The sequence below is a fragment of the Colobus angolensis genome, unplaced genomic scaffold (assembly GCF_000951035.1).
Source record: "Colobus angolensis palliatus isolate OR3802 unplaced genomic scaffold, Cang.pa_1.0 Scaffold484, whole genome shotgun sequence".
In the NCBI taxonomy this organism is placed as follows: Eukaryota; Metazoa; Chordata; class Mammalia; order Primates; family Cercopithecidae; genus Colobus; species Colobus angolensis.
Genome location: NW_012118310.1, coordinates 83,404 through 102,921, shown reverse-complemented (window position 1 = coordinate 102,921; position 19,518 = coordinate 83,404). Strand labels below are relative to the sequence as shown.

Here is a 19,518-nt window from a genome sequence, read left to right as displayed (position 1 = left end):
AACTAGCCGGGCGAGGTGGCGGGTGCCTGTAGTCCCAGCTACTCGGGAGGCTGAGGCAGGAGAATGGCGTGAACCCGGGAGGCAGAGCTCACAGTGAGCCCAGATCACGCCACAGCACTCCAGCCTGATAACAGGGCAAGACTCCATCTCAAAAATAAATAAACAAATAAAAGGCTGTTAGGCAATTTCTTCTTATGTGAGGGGGCCTCTTTTTTGAATTTAATTTTTAATTATGCTAGAATACACATAACACAAAATTCACTATCTTAGCCATTTTCAAGTGTACAATTCAGTAATGGTGTATATGTTGTTCACATTGCTGTGCAACCAATTTCAGAACTTTTTTTTATTCTTGCAAAACAGAAACTCTGTACCCATTAGAAAACTCCGTTTGCCCCTTTCTTGAACTGCTTCTACTTTGCCTATTATTTGACTACTTTAGATGCGTTATATAAATAGAAAAATAGAATCCCGCAGTATCTGTCTTTTTGTGACTGGCTTATTTCACTTAGCATCGTGAGAATAGTATATGTCAGAATTTTCTTACTTTTTAGGCTGCGTGATATTCCCTTGTATGTCTCCACTACATTTTGTTTACCCATTTATCCACTGCTAGACACTTGGGTTGCTTCCCCTTTTTGGCTATTGTGAATAATGCTGCTATGAATATGGTTGTGCACATATCTCTTTGAGACCCTGCTTTCAATTTTTTTTTTTTTGAGATGGAGTTACCCAGGCTGGAGTGCAGTGGCGCGATCTCAGCTCACTGTGAGCTCCACCTCCCAGGTTCACGCCATTCTCCTCCCTCAGCCTCCTGAGTAGCTGGAACTACAGGTGCCTGCTACCACGCCCGGCTAATTTTTTGTATTTTTAGTAGAGATGGTGTTTCACCATGTTAGCCAGGATGGTTTCGATCTCCTGACCTCGTGATCCGCCCACCTCGGCCTCCCGAAGTGCTGGGATTACAGGCGTGAGCCACCACGCTCAGCTTCAATTCTTTTAGATACATAATGCAGAATTTTCTGATTGCTAGACCATATGGTAATTCTATTTTTAATTTTTTGAGGAACTGCTGTACTGATCTTACATTCCCACCAGCAATGCACAAGGGTCTTAATTTGTCCATATCCCTGCCAACGCTTATTTTTTTTTTTTTAATAAAATAGCCATCCTAATGGGTGTAAAGTGATATTTCATTGCAGCCTTGATTTGCGCTGCCCAAATGATTAGAAATGTTGAGCAAATTTTTTAACATGCTTGTTGGCCATTTATGTATCTTTTTTGGAGAAATGTCAGTTCAACTCCACCCATTTTTAAATTGGGTTATTTGTTTTTTTGCTGTTGTTAAGTTTTGGGAGTTATTTACATATTCTGGATATGAATTCCTTATCAGATACGTGATTTACAAATCTTTGCTCCCATTCTGTGTGTTGCTTTTTCACTATATTGATTGTGTCCGTTGATGAACAGATATTTTAAATTTAGATGTAGTACAATTTATTTTTACTTCTGTTGCCTGTGTTTTTGGTGTCTTATCCAAGACATCATTGCCAAATCCAATGTCATGAAGACTTTCCCCTATATTTTCTTCTAAGAGTTTTATAGTTTGAGGTCTTATGTTTAGCTCTTTCATCTATTTTGAGTTAATTTTTGTGTATGTAATAAGGCAAAGGTGTGAGTTCATTCATTTACATGTGTGTATCCACCTGTAAATGTATCTATGTTGAAAAGACCATCATTTCCCTAATGAATGGTCTCGGCACCTTTGTTGAAGGTCATTTGACCATATTCGTGAGGGTTTGTTTCTGGGCTCTGTATTCTGTTTCATTGGTCTATGTGTCTGTCTTTATGCTAATACCACACTGTTTTGATTACTAAAGTTTTGTAGTAAGTTTTGAAATCAGAAAGTGTGAGTCCTTAAACTTTGTTCTTTTTCCAGATTGTTTTGGCTCTTTGGGATCCTTAAAGATCAATATGAATCTTACAATAGATTTCTGTTTCTGAAAACAATGTCATTGGGATTTTTTTTTTTTTTTTTTTTTGAACAGGTCTTGTTCTGTCATCTAGGCTGGAATGCAATGGTGTGATCTAGCTTACTGCAGCCTTGTACCCCTGGGTTCAAGCAGTTCTTTAGCCTCAACCTCTGAGTAGCTAGGACTACAGGTACATGCTACTATACCTGGCTGTCATTGGGATTTGAATAGGAATTGCACTGAATCTGTAGATCCCTTTCAGTAGTATCATCATTGTAACAGTAGTAAATCTTCCCAGCCATGAACATGGGATATCTTTCCACTGATTTAGGTCTTTAATTTTTATTTGTAGTATTTTATAGTTTTCAGTGTACAGATCTGAAGTTTCTTAAGTTTAGTGCTATGTATTCTATTCTTTTTAATGGTATTGTAAATGGAATAGTTTTTTAAATTTCCCTTTTGGATTGCTCATTGTTCATATATAGAAATGCAACTCATTTCTGGGTATTCATTTTCTATCCTGTACCTTTGCTGATTTCATTTTTTACATCTAATAGAGTTTTTTAAAAATGCATGTGGAATCTTTAGTGTTTTATACATATAAGGTTATGTCATCTATGAACAGAGATGGTTTTTCTTCTTCCTTTCTAATTTGGATGTCTTTTCTTTCTTTTTTTTTTTTCCCTAATTACTCTGCCTAAAACTTCTGGTACTATGTTGAATGGAAGTGGTCAAAACAGCCATCTTTGTCTTGTTTATGATCTTAGGAGAAAAGCTTTCAGTCTTTCACATGGAGTATGATGTTATGGGCTTTTCATATATAGCTTTCATCATGTTGAGAAAGTTTCCTTCTTTTTCTAGTTTAATTGTTTCTTATCATGACAGACTATCAAATTTTGTTAAATGTTTTTTTCTGCATCATTTGACATGATTGTGACTTTTGTCCTTTATTCTATTACTGTGGTGTATTACACTGATTGATTTTTGTGCATTGAACCATCCTTGCATTCCAGGAGTAAAATCTCACTTGGTTAGGGTTTATAATTCTTGTAAAATGCAGCTGAATTTGGTTTGCTAGTGTATTTTTTTTTTTTGAGAATTTTTGTTTCAGTATTCATAAGTTATTGGCCTGTGGTTTTCTTTTCTTGTAGTGTCTTTTCCTGGCTTTGGTATTAGGGTAAAGCTGACCTCATAAAATGAATTGGGAAGTGTTCCTTCCTCTGTTTTTTTGGGAAAAGTTTGAGGAAGGTTGGTGTTAAAATTACTTGAATGTTTGGTAGAATACACCAGTGAAGCCATCTGGTCCTGGGCATTGCTTTGCTGGAGGTTTTTGATTACTGATTCAGTTTTGTTGCTAGTTGTAAATCTAATCAATGTTTTCTATTTCTTCATGATTCAGTTGTGGTAGGTTGTGGTAGGAAATTTTTCCATTTCATCTAGGTTATCTAATTTGTTGGTGCATAAATGTTTATGGTAGTCTGTTACCATCTTTTTATTTTAATGTCATGCAAAGAAAAGGAAAACAAATTGAGTTTTTTGTTGTTGTTGTTGTTCTGTTTTATTTTTTGGTTGTTGTTTGGCTTGGTTAGATTTTGTTTTGTGGTTCTTGGATTCATACCTAATGTGTTGGAGTCATCAGTCCACAGATCCATGAATTTCCTGAGCCAGTAAAAATGCTCCCAATGGGCAGCTGACAGGACTGCTACAGACAACTGGAGCTGCCTTAATGCATTCAGAATCGCAGGGCCTTGCTGAAAAAATCAGTTCCACACATCAGCAGCTGCTATTCCCTTGACACAATCTTCATGTGCAAACTGTGGGCTTCTCACAAACCCGTGATGGTGGCAGCCCCCAAATTTGAATCCCAGCAGTGCAAGCACAGGATCCCATGTGTTATCCAGGCCTCATGGACTCCCAAATTATTCTCTTCTTTTGGTTCTTAAAACTACTTCTCTGGGTAGTCCAGGGCTCTAGGTAAGATGAGTTTGCTGCCTCTGAAAATCCAGAAACCTCAGCGTAATTTTTCCTTATGGGGTTTCAGAGCAATGTTAACTTCGTAAAAGATCTCAAGTAAAGAGGAGAGGCGTTTGTTTGTTTTAACAAAGCTGTCAGCTCTTTCTTATCATAAAACAGTGACTGAGCTGTGAGAGACGGGAGCCAGGCAGCAGGCAGCAGCGTGTTGAGGCTGACATTTACAGAGGGACAGCATGCAGCCCCTGCAGGCCTGCAGACAGCCTGGTGCAGACAGTGGCCCAGGCTTCAGCACAGCCCACAGGTCAGGGCTGGGCAGACCTCCTCCCTACACCTCGAAGTGGACACAGCACATTTAGGAGCCAGAGGAAATGAGACTGAATTATAAAAACCAGAGATAGACACATCCATGACTTCCTGGGCTTCTTTTCTGGATAGAAAGCTCATACCCTAACTCAGATTCCAGCCCTGACGCTGATAGCCCCATTGGACGCACTCCAGTTGAGGTGGTTTCTGGTCGTTTTTCTGTGGTTGAAAGAGCACTGTCTGTCGTTCTCCCTCTGGGAACTCCTATCATGTGGAAGTTTGGCCCTGGGCTCTGTCTTCGGTGGCTCCCACCATACTCTTGTCATCTCTCCTATTTGCTGTTGGGGTTAGGGAAAGTGTCTTAGTATACTTTCTCCAGCCTCACACTGTGTGTTTTCTGCAGTCTGCTGTTTACTGCCTCTGCTGGGTTTTTCTTTAAATCTCCATGGGATCCTCATTGTTCATAGCAGCTCCTTTTCTTTCTTTCTTTCTTTCTTTCTTTCTTTCTTTCTTTCTTTCTTTCTTTCTTTCTTTCTTTCTTTCCTTCCTTCCCTCTTCTCTTCTCTTCTCTTCTCTTTTCTTTCTTTCTTTCCGAAGTTTTGCTTTTGTTGCCCAGGCTGGAGTGCAGTGGCACGATCCTAGCTCACCGCAACCTCTGCCTCCTGCCTCAGCCTCCTGAGTAGCTGGGATTACAGGCATGCACCACCACGTCCAGCTAATTTTGTTTTTAGTAGAGACGGGGTTTCTCCATTTTGGTCAGGCAGGTCTTGAACTCCCGACCTCAGGTGATCTGCCCGCCTTGGCCTCCCAAAGTGCTGGGATTACAGGCATGAGCCATCACGTCCGGCCGGCAGCTTCTTTTCACTGTGGTCTGTGGCCAGTGGAGTTGAACACCGTCTTTAACCTTCTAGGGCACATACCAGCTGTTTCCTAAGTAATGCACTAAATGTGACTCAGCGGAAAGCGGCTTCTTGAATCCTCCCATGGTGGAAGGGTCTTTCCTGGGCACTAGGGTGCTGTAAGGTGTGCTTGTCCCTGCAGGTGGGTCTGTGCAAGCTCGGGGTCTGCAGGCCCAGCCACTCCCACCTGTCTCAGAGGAACCTCATATGGGATCAGAGGCAGGGGGTCCTGCAGATTGTGGTGTTAGGGGCAGGCTTGACCTTGCCTCAGGGGTCTCGGAGAGGGTCTGCCTTGCCCGGTGTCCAGGACAGGAATGGGGTCTACCTAGCATGCTGATCCTCACCAGGAGCCAAGATGTCCCCCACCCCCGAAAGGGCCTGTCAGGACTTCTAGGTGGGATAAGCTACAGCCACGTGGGTGTGGACGAGTGTGCCTGCTGGTGCCTGTGCCCGTGGGGCATCTGTGAGTCCCTTTGCATGGGTGTGCTTGTGTGTGTCTGTGTGTGTCTTAGTTCATTCACGCTCTGCCACCAAATACCTTTAGACGGAGTCATTTATAAACAACAGAAACTTACTGTTCCCAGTGCTGGAGGCTGGGAAGTCCAAGATCGAGGCGCCAGCAGATTTCGTGTGTGGTGAAGGCTGTTCATAGATGGTGCCTTCTGTGTGTCCTCACATGGCAGAAGGGGTAAAGCAGCCCCCAAGGGCCACTTTGATAAGGACACTGATCATATAAGGGCACTAATCACCTCCTAAAGGCCCTACCTCTTCATAGTGTCACATTGGAGATTAGGTTTTAATGTGAATTTGGGGGACACTGGCATTCACACCATAGCAGTGTGGGCGGCTGCACACATGCCAGTAGGTGGCTCTGAGGAGGGCCCCAGACTGTCAGCACTTCCCTCTGCAAGGTTCCCACCTCTTTGTGGCGGGGACTGGACACACAGTCGAGTCCTGGGGCTCTCCTGGTATGTGGGGATGGGAGCCAGATGGGAGGCTGCAGGGCCTGGCATCTGCCCTGGATTGGGTAGTGCAGCTCCCTGCCTGGCCCTCTGCGTTGCTTGCATATGAAAGGCAGGACTTTGTGCACTTGCTGGAGGTTGGTGTCTAGGCCTGTTGCCATGGGCACTCCAGAGTGGAGCTGGCTCCCAGCAGGGGAGGGGGTTGGGAGTGGCAAGGCCAGTGTTCAGCTCAGGCTCTGGGAGGGATGGGCTGTGCTCCAGGCACCTTGGGAGCAGCCAGCGCTGGCCAGAGGCCACACAGGATCCTGGGGCAAGGGCAGACCAAATGAGACGTGGAACCTCCCTGCATATCACAGGGTGGGCTCTACTTCATGCTGGATCAAGGGCTCGCACCACTGGCTCCTCTGATGTGCTGGGTGGGAGAAGGGTACAGTGAGGAACACCTTTCCCAAGGGTTTTGGGACTTTTAGGGGACAGGCTGTTACCCCAAGGGATGGGAGCACTGCCTCCTTCCTGAGGCTCACCTCTCAGTGCTGGGTCCTGGTTCTGCCCCTTCCAGTGCAGGGAAGATGATGGCTGGGAAAGTGACTTTGTCTCCTTGTTCTAGAAGGTCAGGGGAGGGTACTTTGGAGGAGGCACTGGGGCTTGCACCTGTCTTGTCTCTTGGCTTCACAGGCTGAAGCTGCTGGTGGTTCTGTCTCCAGCCTGAACCCCTCTCTTCCAGAACCTCATGCATCTAGCAGTCCCTCAGCTTCTCCAGCCTCACAGACCCCCTTTGCACCCTCCCGCTCAGGGTCTTGGCCCTTCCCTCCAGCCACCCAGGCCTGATCCCTTGCGGTCAGCCCGGACGTATTCTCTCACCCACACCTTCCTCTGATCCATTCTGAACCCCATGGCCTCCATCCACCGCAGCAACCACCCTATGGCCACTCCCTGCCACGGCAGCTGGAGGGTCCCAACCCCCACCCCTGTGCCCGCAGGTGTCAGCAGACAGCGGAATGCCAGTGGGGAAGGCAGGCTGGGAGGGGTGTGGTGAGGGCCTCCGTGGGGGATGCAGTGAGTGTTTGCTGACCCAGGCACTGCCATGTGGGGGCAGCCCTTGTCCCCACTCTCTGATAGTCGGGTAGATTTGCCTACAAAAGAATGGATCTCTCCCTGGGCTAGCACCTCCTCGTACTGCCGCAGGGGGCCAGTGACCAGCCCCCGACCCCACCCCACAGGCTTAGTTAGCAAAGCTGCTGTGGGTCAGAGTGAGGTCACCTGGGGAGGGCCTCTGGGCAGGGTGCCTGCATGCAGGGAGCTGCCAGGTGCCTGGTCAGCAGCAGTCAGTGGGTGGGGAGGTGGGGATGGGGGCAGGGACCCTCAGGCCAGTACAGGAGGAACTCCAGGGCTGGGAGTCTGGGGAAATGTGGCCTGGCCTCCTCTGCCTCCCTGGCTGTGGGGCTGAAGCATGGATGGGGCAGCCATGTTGTCACTGTGCCAGAGACCCACATGATCCTCAGGGTTCCATTTCCCCAGCCCTGGAATAAGCCAAGCCATGGTGAGGTTCCCTGTTATCCAACTCTGGCCTGTCCCAGGGTTTTAGCTGCAGCAAGGCCGGCAACATTTTCCCCCGGGTGGACAGGTGAAGACGGAGGCCAAGGCCAGAGAAGTGAGAGGACAGTGAACTGGGTGGGGCCATGATGCCGGGGCCAGTCCTCTCAGCACACCTGGTGCCAGACCTCCCACCGTCTGACGTTCCATCTCACGGCCCCTGCCTGCCCTCCCACGGAGGACTTCCTGCCCCCATCTCCCACAGGCACTGTTCCTGCGGCCGTCCTGGGCATTTCCTGACAGTCGGGAGCTCTGCTGCCAGTGCTGTTTTCCACTTATCTAAGCAGAGTGTGTTCTTTGTCAAAAGAACAAGGGGGAAAGCAGGAACCCCCTAGCTCCTGCAGAGAGGCTTCTGCAGAGAGGCTCCTCGGTGCTGTCTCTGCCCAGCCTCGGCCTGGCCTCCCGGGCTGTCCGGCTCATCCATCCGGAGACCCTTCTGGGTGGGCAGCTGGGGCAGGCTGGGCTAACCTCAAGGCTCTCCTACCTCAACTTCCTTGGCTCCGCAACCTGGGAAAGGGCCTGGGCTGGGGGGCCCTGCTTTACCCCCCAGGGGCCCTTTGGCCACAGGCTCCCAGGGGCTGCACCCCCACCTCCCCTCAAAGGGGCTTTGTGTCACCACAAAGAGGCTCTGTCCCTCAGGAGAAGCCTGGGTGTTGCCATGGTGATAGAGGGGCTGGGAAGAAGGGGTCTACCCACTATCTTCGCGGGGGGGAAGGGCGTTGCAGGCGGAGGGCCCTGTGTGCTCAGGCTGGTGGCCAGCATGGCGACTGCTGCACCTGCCCACTGAGGCCCCTCAGCCTGGCGGACAGCTGTCCCCTACAGTGCCTCAGTGGGGCCATAGGGCGTGGTAGGGCAGGGCTGCCTCTGATCCCAGCCTAGCTGTGAGCCCTGTCAGTTCCCTCCTCAGGGATGCTTTGGTCCCTGTGCCCACCCCAGAGTACAGAAGATGGGGCTCAGCTCCATGTCTGGGCCTTGTAACTGCCGCCCCCCCCACCCCCACCTCCACTGCGCCTGCCCTCCCTGAGGCAGGGGCATGAGCCACACGGCACCTTGCAGGGTGGGTGCCCGTCCCTGGAAGCCGTGGAGGCAATGGGCCAGCTGCCACCACCACCAATGTCCGGCCCACTTAGTGGGGCACTACACCTCTCCACACCCCTATAGGCTTCATGTTCATCACTGGGGGTTGACTGGGTGGGCTGAGTGTGCAGGAGAGAAGACACTGCACTGGCAGCCCCTGCAGCCCTCTCCCTGGAGCTCCCCAGCCTTTGAGACCTTGGTGGTGTCCTGGGCAGGCTGCAGCAGGGAGCCCAGAGAATGTGGCCCCTCACTGGCACTACTCCACGACTTGGAGTCTGCAGGACCACCCACTGCTGCAGCTGCAGCTAGAGTCTGGGTCAGGCACAGGAAGGGCATTGGGGGCTGTTTTGAATTGGGGCCTGGAGGACCTCCTTTCCACCCCATCCCATGTCTCCTCATGGAGAGACAGGTCTCCGGAGACCAAGGAGACTTAAAGGATGCTGCTGTTGGCTCAGGGGGCAGGTGTCTGTGACCTGCTAGATTGGGAATCTTAAGCCCAGACCCTTTAGGGACCTCCAGCAGTGGCTCCCTGTGGCTCATGCCTCCCAGAGGAGGGACAGTTGCTGGGATACTCGCCTGCCCTGCCCGCTCACCTGTCACATCCTGCCTGCAGTCACTGGGTTCATTCGGCCACTGACATTCCCTAGAGCCAGCCCTTACCCTAACCTTAGGCTGCCCAGCTCCCTGGCCCCCAGCAGTGTCCCTGCCTTGACCAGACCCCCAACTTCCGTATCAGCCCCACACAGCCCCTGGTGCCCCTGGACTTCCCATCCAGGAGGCCCCCTGGGGCTGACCAGTGTAGCTTTGGTCCTGGCCACCTTTGGCCTTGGGCACTGCATTAGTGCAGGGCAGGAGCACCGTGGGAAGAGGCCCTTTCTGAGTAGTCTCCCTGGACGTGGGAGTGGTCGCTCACATGATCAGCGGGTGCCACTGAGTGAGCATGTGGACAGCCTGGGGAACTATCTCTGTCCCTCTACCCAACCCCCTGATGGCGTCTCATCCAGCCTGGCTCGCCGCCTCTGCTGGGGAAATCAAATTTCCAGGCTGAATCTGATTATGGCTGTCTGACAGTGGGCACCGCCCTGGCTCCTGGGGAGATTAGTCCCTGGCCTCTGCTTGCACTTGCCTGCTGGGTGGGGAGGGTATCTGGCTTGTCCATTTCCTATTGAGGTTCTGATGATGCCAGCGGCCCGTGCTTTGAGGAGTGGTACACCAGCAGGGGCAGGACTGTGGGGCTCTGGAGCAGCCTATGAGAGCACCTAATGGGTTGAGGATGCCACTTTGTTGTTGTATGTTACAAATACTTGATCCCAACATGCCGATCGTCTTTTCGTTTTCTTTGTGTCTGCTTCTTCCATTATGGAAAATTACAAATGCACAGAAGTGGAGAGCCTAGTGTGGTGGGTCCCGCACACCCCACACGAGCCTCACCGTGCTGGAGTCATGGTCTGCGAGCAGCGCTGGCACCCATCATTTCGTCAAAACACTCACTGCATGTGTGGCTCTAAATGGTGTCAGTTCTTTAAAAAACATGACCGCACTGTGTGACCCGGTTTTTTTTTTTTTTTTGATATACAGAAAGTTTCATTCTCACAAAGTCACGCTTGTCCGTCTTTCCTTAGGGGTTCCTTCTGCTGCTTAGAGGCTGAGAACTGTCATCCCCAGCTCAGGCACCCCAGGCCCAACACAGTCTGCAAGGGACTGTGGTCCTGGCCTTGGCACAGATGGGCGTGGACTCTGCCCTGTGAACCCCACACCCCAGGCCCCTGGCTCTGGCCCTGTCCCAGCTTGGGTGCAGTGCCTGGCCAGTGGGCTTGGCCAGAAGCTCCCCGCAAGGCTTTGGGCACCATCTGACCACAGTAGGGGCAACAGGGTAAACATGGGGCCCCCACAAGGCCTGGCCAGCTAGGGTGGGGAGCAAGTCTCCGTGCTGGCAGCTCCCAGGATGTCCTCCCAGGCAGAAGGTGGGTGCTGGGGCTGGGTCCAACTCCTGCCAGGGCACTTCTGGCATCATTTCCTCCTCGTAGGGATGGGTGGAGGGGGAAGAGGGTGTGGGAGGAAGCTCGATGGTCATCCGTCCCTTCTCTCCCCTCACGGGGGCCAGCACAGCCCTGGCTGTGTCCTGGTAGACAGCTGGCAAGGGGTCAGGATGGGAGCTAGGCCCCGCCTGCCACCCCTCACTGGCCTGACCCTTCGGAAATTCCTCTAATTCCTCAACCCACATTGGACTCGGGCCCCATAATTTCATTTTCCGGACAAGGCTCTGGCTGCACTCCCGAGAAGGAATGTCTGGGTTGGCAAGAAGATGTCAAATGTCAGCTTTGGTTTCAGGGAAAGGATTTAGCTTCTACCCTCAGGTTCCTCACCATGCCTTCATGTTCCTGACAGTGTGTGTTGACTGTGGTTTGCCCCAGAGGGTTCGGGGGCCAGGACATTCTCTACTTAATGAGGTTCCAGCACTTCCTTCCTGCCCACCAGCCCCCACACAGCCCACCCACCCTTCCATTCATGCATCCCACTCTGTTTTCTCCATCATCCACTCCTCCATCCACCCAACCTTCAGCATCCCATCTGCCCACCCTCCTACACATTCTTCCATCATTTTATCCCTCCAACACCACCCGTATCCATCCAGCCACCTTCCCATCCAACTAGACACCATTTACCCATCCTCCCATCTCCCCTCATTTTCTTATATAACCACCTACTAGCCTCCTGTCCACACATTTGTTCACTCACTCAGTTACACCCCCTTCTATCTGGCCTCCTCTTCTCCCATCCCTCCAGCCACCCACCTACAACCTACTACTCATCCGTCCATTCATTTCATCTATAAACCCATCCAATCATCCATCTAGCTGTCCACCCTTCTATCACTTCACCCACTCGCCTGTCCATTCACCCATCTGTCCTCTGACCCCTCATTCCCCCATCTGTCCATCCACCGGTCCATCCTCCATCATCCCCCCCCCATCCATCCATCCATTTATCTGTCCATCCCCCACCATCCCCCCATCTATCCATCTGTTTATCTCTCTGTCCATCCCCTACCATCCTCCTACCCACCCATCCATCTATATGTTCATACTCCACCATCCCCCAATCCATCCATCCATCCATTCATCTATATGTCCATCTCCCACCATCCCCCCACCCACCCATCCATTCATTCATCTATATGTTCATCCTTCACCATCCCCCCAACCCATTCATTCATTCATCTGTCCATCCCCCGTTCATCCATTCATCTCTGTCCATCCCCCACCATCCCCCCACCCATCCATCCATCTGTCCATCCCTCTGTCCATCTTCCACCACTGCCTCAGCCACCCTCCATTCATTCATCCATCCCCCATCCATCCCTGTATCCATCTGTCTGTCCATCCTCCCTCATCTCTCCTTTGCTTGCCCTCCCTCTAGTCTCCCATGGGCTGTGTGCCTAGGGCACCCTCTTCTGCCATGCTTCTCTCCTTGGGCCACCTGCTTGCCCAGCAGTTCGTCCTGTGAGAGCACCTGGAGGCTCTCTTCCTGGTCCTGGACCCCACTGGGTCCAGGCCAGTGTCCATTGTTGCTGGGGCTGGGTCATCACTTTTGTTTTGCAATTTATTTTTCAGAGTTTCAGTTTAGCCCCAACTTTTCCAACCCCTCTTCAGTTCCTGATGTTTTCTGGCTGGAACATGGTGTTGTCCACATGGTCCTGAAGTCTGGTCACTCGTGGACTGTGCAGTGTCATTGCTGCTAAGTAAACTCCTGGGGCCAACATGTTTGGCAAGAAGTGGCCTTCTCAGAGTTGGGCATGAAGCTGGCTGCTGTGTTTTGGGTGGGGGGTCGTGAGGGGTCCACCCGACAAGGCAATGCTGGGCCCTTCCTAGGTTAGGGGAGGCCAAGGTGGCACTGGCTGGAGAGGACAGCCAGGGTCCCTGCAGCGTCCCCCTTCCCAGCCTGCCCCCAAGGCTCTCAAAAGCAAATCCGGTGCCCACTCTGCCCAGCATCCACTCAGGCCCCATCGATCTTAAGAATCCATGCACATTTTGCTTTCCTTGACGTGATGTATTACTTGAATATAAAAACAGCATTTTGAGTTATCATCTGAAAAGCAGCCCTCTATGGTTCTGGGCCGGGATCCCTTGTATCCACATGGGCTCCTGTCATAGGCCAGAGGCTACCATGTCAGAGGAGTGGACCTGGGCCTTCCGTGCTCTGCCTGGAGCGTGTCCCGGGTTGCTCTTGAGACACCTTGAGGTGCCAAGGCCATGACCTGCGGGCCCAGGGCACTTCCCCCCAGGGCAAATGCAGGGTACACCTTGTAGCTGGGACAGATGGCACAGGCCCAGCACCGAGGTCTCTGCTGTCCTGAGCATGGCTGCCAGACTCTCCCCCCAAACACTGGCCAGTGTTTCTGGATGTCTCCAGGGAGACACATGGTCATTTTGCACCAATCGAGCCAAGTTGGGCAATGAGGAGGTCAGTGTGGGGTTTGGTCACCTTCCCACTGTGGCCTTGGAGTTCTGAGCCCTCAGCCAGAGCCAGTGGGCCCTTTTAGAGTGGGCATCTTTAGACCCCAGAGCCAGGGTGTGCTGGAGAGGCTTAGGTCAGGGAAGCTGTCCTCAGGGTCTGCGACCCAAGCCTGGTCCTGCTAGATGGGGGATGGGGTGTGTGGTGTAGGTGAGGGTCCACGTCTCTGCACAGGGAGAGAAGTAAGCCAGCCCAGGTCCACGAGGCCAATGGCTACCCTGTGGTCCTGATTGTTGCCATCCAGGGCTGTATCCCATTCCCTTCTGACCCTTGATTCCGAGGTTCGGCTTAGATGATGGGCTGGTGCTGCAGCCGGGACTGGGCTGGGGGCTCCAGTGACATGGCCCCTGCTGTCTGCCCTGGCTCTCCCAAGGGGAATACCCTACCATTGCCACCTCAGGCCCAGAACTGGATTCAGTCCATTCATACACAAGGCTCCCCTGTGTTGGTGGGTCTGGGGCCTGTGTGTGGGTAGACAGCATCAGGTGTGTAGAGAAGAGCTGTGTGACCATGCTCTGGGTGTGCAGTGTTGTTTTTCCCTTTGCTGGAGCACCCAGTCTGCACCTCAGTCTCGGGTGGCGGCCCCCAGCTCTGCCTGCATTCTTCCATTCTGTGGCTGGCTGAAAACAGCTCCTCCACTCATACTGGCTTCCCCGAAAGGTCGTGTTGACAGTTTCATTTGTGGGACAGGTGCTGCGGAAATGGAGAGCAGCTTTTGGGACCTGCACTGGGCTCTCGCCTTTGCTGGACCTGTTTTCCCATCTGTCGGTGGTGCTGGGCTCCACAGTGTCTCTTCACCTATGAGGTGCACCCATGTCCTCACACCATGTTGCTGGCCCAGCCAGCACTGGCACAACTGAGCCCAGCACTGGTTTTTATCTTGGGGGCTCTGTCCTTGCAGCTGGCTCCATCCAGACCAGTGAGCAGCAGTGCTGATCCTCTGGGGATGTCACCTGCAATGTGTGTCCTCCCCATGGAGGGCCCTATATTGGTGCAAGGGCAAGGGATCCAGCAGTCAGCCTCAGCAGGCTGGCGGGACCGGCCAGGAGGATGCCTGAGCAGCCCTGGGCACTGGGCCATGCTCACTGTGCTCCAGGCAGTGTGGCCTCGTGGCTATGCCCTGCCCACTGCGGTGAGCCTGGATCTGAGCTCCATATACTTGTCCTGCTTCTTTTTACCCATGAAAAACAAACATGCTGGGCAGCCAGGGAGCAAGCCGGGAGGGAAAGTGCTGGTTTGTCACTGCAGCTGCCAAGCCCTCACGGCCCCCGCCCGCTCCCCTGGGGCCCTGGGGCCCTGAAGGGCAACACTGGGCTGGGCCTGGCACACCCAGTCCCACCCTGTGCCTGGCCTCCGATGCCTGGCCCCTGCCCTTTTCTGAATAAGGCATCACAAACACCAGCCACTTCCAGGCTTAGGATCTCTAACTTCATGTACCCCCAGCCAGAACCTCAACCAGGCTTGTCCTCAGTTTTTACTCTGTCACATGTAGCAGGCACCACCCTTGTTCCTGGCCAATGTGGATGTGAGTGGAGGCTGGACTGCTGGTCTCCAGACCAGTGTTGCCGGGAGCTCTCAGGCTATGGTCACCTGCACCTGCCTCAGGGTCTTGGGCACCCATTAGTGAAGCAGCTTCTCATTCCCTGCTTGCTGGCCACACTGGCCATGCCACACCTGCTGTGCGGCTACAAATGGTCCCCCACCCTTTCTGGGCCCTGGCATCTGCCTCTGTGAGATGGGAGTGGGGTGGCCCTGTGAAATGGAGGGTGAGCTGGCATGTGCTATGGGCAGCAGAGGGCCTGGGAGGTAGGAAGCTCTCATCATACCAGCTCTTCCTGCCCTTGCCAGCGGGTTCCAAGCCGCCCATGGCCCATGTTTCTGCTAGGCCTTAGCAGGAAGTGGAGGAGCCAGGTCAGAGTCCCGTGACCCATGGGGAGTGAGCCGGCTGCTTCCAGACAGCCTCGGATTAATGACTTTTAATTTAGAATTTAATCAGTGTGCTTCCCTCTAGAGGGCTGGATGCTCTGGTCTGGGAGTGAGTTGTATGGTCTGTGCGTGGGGTGGGCAGGGGCCCATGATGGCCTTGCCAGGCTGGTGCCCCACCCCACTGAGCTTGCTCTGCTTTGCCTGCAGCTGGCGGGCGCCCTGGTCATGGAGGACTGCAATGTGCACTCGGCCGCCAGCATCCTGGCCTCGGTGAAGGAGCAGGAGGCCCGCTTCGAGAGGCTGACACGGGCACTGGAGCAGGAGCGGCGCCATGTTGCCCTGCAGCTAGAGCGTGCCCAGCAGCCTGGCATGGTCAGTGGTGGCATGGGCGGTGGGCAGCCCCTGCCAATGGCCTGGCAACAGCTGGTCCTCCAGGTAACAGCCTAGTGACTTGGGAAGGGTGAAAATTGCCAAGTGGGAAAACAATCAGTGGGTCCTGGTGGACCACAGGCCAGCATGCAGTTGCTTATTGCAAGATTTGATGGGGCTCCTGGGGAGGAAAGGAAAATGGGATCCCAGGTTGGGCTGGACCCACTTGGGTATGCTAGGTACCATGTGAAGAGTGGGTAGGACACAGCCCAACACTCAGAATAGCACCCTGCCCTGAGCCTTCAGGGACCAGGCAGCTGGATGGGGTCCGTTCTGGGCAGCTCTTTGGTCTGCCTAGAGACGCTTTAGGGGTTTGCCTGCCCCATGCCTAACCCTGCTACGGTGTTCATTGCATGCACTGGTGGGTCAGCCCCAGGAGGAGGCTGGAGCAAGGCCCAGAGCTCTGCCTGCAACTTAGAGGCTGACATGGGAGCCTCATTTTCTCTGCTGGTCATTATCCTCAGAATGGGCTCAGGCCCCTACTCAGCCTCAGGAGGTATAGAGCCCTCTGCGTTCCTTGGCCAGGCCCTAAGAACTCTAAAGTTGGGGTATGCAGTGAGCAGTTAGACCACTGGGACACCCCACTCCCAGCACCCCAGTGCTCTAACCTGTAGATGAAACAACAAGGGCCCCTGACTTGGGGTTGGGAGGCTGGAACAAGTACATGCAGGGAGACCTGGGATGTGGTGTGATTATCATGGTTCCTGTTACTGACTGAGGCCTAGTGCAGTGAGGAGTCAGGGTGGAGCTGTCCCAGCAGCCGCTGATAAGGGGGGCCCTCCTTACCACCCAGCTTAGAGGCTGGGGCGTTGCCTCCTGCTGTGGCCTCTGGGTTCTTCACAGAGTGACCCTAAGAGGGCTCACCCAGCAGAATCTTGTCTCCCTGGCTCAGCTCCCTGCCCCTCTAAACCCAGTAACCAGACTTCCCCCCAGCACACTCCCAGCACCTGCACCCGCACCCACCCTTCTTTGGTCCTGCTGGGCTCTGACTCTAGGAACCTGCGCCTGGCACACACATGCCAGGAGTTTGGGGCAGCCTGGCCCTTCTCATCTAGAGAGAAAGGGAGCAAATGCTGGTCTCTGCTAAGGCGGCCCCATGGGCTCTCCTCACCTGACTGGGGCCTGTGGGGCTCAGAACCAGCAGCCTGTGTCAGGCCGAGGGACCTGGGGTTGGTGACTACTCCCTGAGTCTTGGTGTCCTGTTGGCCAGCAGGCAAGTCATGCTTCCTACGTCTGCTCACCAGATCCTCATAAAAGGCCCAGCCCAGCACCAGTGCATGGTCAGTACCAAATTAATGTCCCCAGAGGGTCTGAGACTCACTGGGGGGCCCTTTTTCGTGGCCCCTGGTGCTCAGAGGCCTCTGGTGGGTCTCGGTGCTAGGGCCACCCTCACAGCCTCAGACTTGAGATACTCCAAAATGTGAGGCCTGTACCCTCAAACTTGAGTGGGGGAAGCAGAATGCTGGGCCCAGCTGGGTCACATGGGGACAGTGGAACCTCTTAGGCGCCAGTGTGCTCAGTCCAACCCTCCCAGACCGGAGCAGTCCTGAGACAGGCAGTGTGGGAGGACCCGAGGCACCCCAGAGGGTTGATGCCCTGGCGGGAAGATGTTCCCACAGCCTGGAGCTACCCTGACCTCCTCAAGCAAAAGACTTCAAGACCTTGGGCTACTGCCCCTCCACTTACCACCCCTGCCCCTGAACTCCCCACCCCGGCCCCACTCCACCCCTGCCCTTGATTTTCTCAGGCTGGGATTGAAGAGAGCATGTGTTGCCAGGGCTGCAGCTCAACTGGCTGGGCTGATGAGGATACTAGGGGAGGCAGGGCCACATTGGGCTGGCCAGGCTTCCCAGATTGGTCTTAGTAGGAAGTGCCTAGCAATCTACCTGCTGAGCCACAAGGTGAGAGCCTGGGCAATGGCAGGCAAGGCAGGTAGCTGGGGACTGAGGCTGGGGAACCAGGTCAGGGGGCACTCGCAGTGCTGCTCCAGGATCCTGGCTACCTGCTCTTCATCTTCCAGCAGGAAGGGGCCCCTCCTCTAGACAGCCAGCTGAAGCAGGACTGACGCCCACCCAGTGGGGAGGGGTGCCATCAGGGAACTTGCCTTGGGCTCGTCTGAGGTGGGTAGGTGGCTGGGGCACTAGCAACTGGTGCAGTTGAGAAGATGGAGCCAGCTTAAAGATAAGATGCGGTTGTGTTTCTGGTGCAGTGTCTGTTCCTCTGCGCTCTGCTCTAGGGGTTCCAGGCAGGTCTGCCCTAGATGCAAGATACAGGAGTTTGGCCAGTACTAGGGTAGCTTACCCCTCTGCAGGTGGGGGAACTGAGACTCAGAGGGGCACACGGTGGGCACCTAGAAACGAGCATGATAGCTGAGTGGCCTCTGTATATGGCATTCAGGGCAGCAGGGAGTGGTCCCTGCAGAGGCTGTTTTCTGAGGGGTCTGCGGAGAAGCCAGTGGGAGGCCTGGGCCCGAGCCCTTTCTCTCTCTCTTTTTTTTTTTTTTTTTGAGACGGAGTCTTGCTCTGTCGCCGGGGCTGGAGTGCAGTGGCGGGATCTCAGCTCACTGCAAGCTCCGCCTCCCGGGTTTATGCCATTCTCCTGCCTCAGCCTCCCAGGTAGCTGGGACTACAGGCGCCCGCCACCTCGCCCGGCTAGTTTTTTCGTATTTTTTAGTAGAGACGGGGTTTCACCGTGTTAGCCAGGATGGTCTCGATTTCCTGACCTCGTGATCCGCCCGTCTCGGCCTCCCAAAGTGCTGGGATTACAGGCTTGAGCCACCGCGCCCGGCCTCTTTTTTTTTTATTTCTGTTTTTTTGAGACAGAGTCTCGCTCTATCCCCCAGGCTGGAGTGCAGTGGCCGGATCTCAGCTCACTGCAAGCTCCGCCTCCCGGGTTTACGCCATTCTCCTGCCTCAGCCTCCGGAGTAGCTGGGACTACAGGCGCCCGCCACCTCGCCCGGCTAGTTTTTTCGTATTTTTTAGTAGAGACGGGGTTTCAACGTGTTAGCCAGGATGGTCTCGATCTCCTGACCTCGTGATCCGCCCGTCTCGGCCTCCCGAAGTGCTGGGATTACAGGCTTGAGCCACCGCGCCCGGCCCACGAGCCCTTTCTCTTGCCAGACCCACCGAGCCTCCCTGGGTTGGTCCCAGCTCATTTCATTTCAGAACCTGTTTCCCTGTTGGTGATGCTGGAGCCATTGGCTTGGCCTTTGTGGGGTTTGACATAAGAAGGTGGCTCCAGCCCAGCCCTTCCCATCCCATTTTTCACCGCAGCAGAACCAGACTCTCTAGGGTGTGGCCCACATTGAGGCTGGCCTGGGGGAGCGGTGGGGGTGCACTCCGGGCTTCTGTGCCTCAATGGGGAGAACCCAAGATACAAAGTGGGGGTCTCCTGCTGGGCCCTTTTCCAGGTCCCCATTGAACTCTGTGGGGACGGTTCCTTGCAGGTCCATTCGGAGTGGCGGCTAGGCAGGAGGGTGAGGCGGGGATCTGGGAGACTGGAGGGATCTCGCAGACCGTGACTGCTGTCTCACCGGCCCCCATTTCACGGCAGGTGAAACTGAGTCGCAGCCTCACTGTGCCAGTGAGGGAGGCCTTGCGCTCTGTCCATCGCAGCACGGGCACCTGCCCTGACGGAACTATTTCCCCCTCAGCAGGCGGAGTGAAGTGTGGTCATAAACTGAGGCCTGGGAAGGACTTGGCCAAAGTCTTTCGGCGGGAAAATGACACCCCTGCCGCGGGGAGGGGAGAGAGCAGAAGCCCAGGCCAGCAGTGGGTTGGGGGGGGATGGGTGGACAGGGTACGACCCCGGGGCTGCAGGGCCCCACCCCCTGTGTCTGGGGGGCGGGACCTCACCCCGCCCACCCG

General features: G+C 53.9%; 1 protein-coding gene across 1 annotated transcript in view; it reads left to right on the top strand.

The window, feature by feature from the left end:
• The window catches only part of ARVCF (armadillo repeat gene deleted in velocardiofacial syndrome), a 51,122-nt gene that overhangs the window by 13,890 nt on the left and 17,714 nt on the right, over positions 1-19,518 (top strand). The window contains exon 2 of the mRNA XM_011959140.1: positions 15,430-15,657. Coding sequence (XP_011814530.1) covers positions 15,448-15,657 — 210 coding nt within the window. The 5' untranslated portion in view covers positions 15,430-15,447. The remainder of the gene's footprint in view (positions 1-15,429; positions 15,658-19,518) is intronic.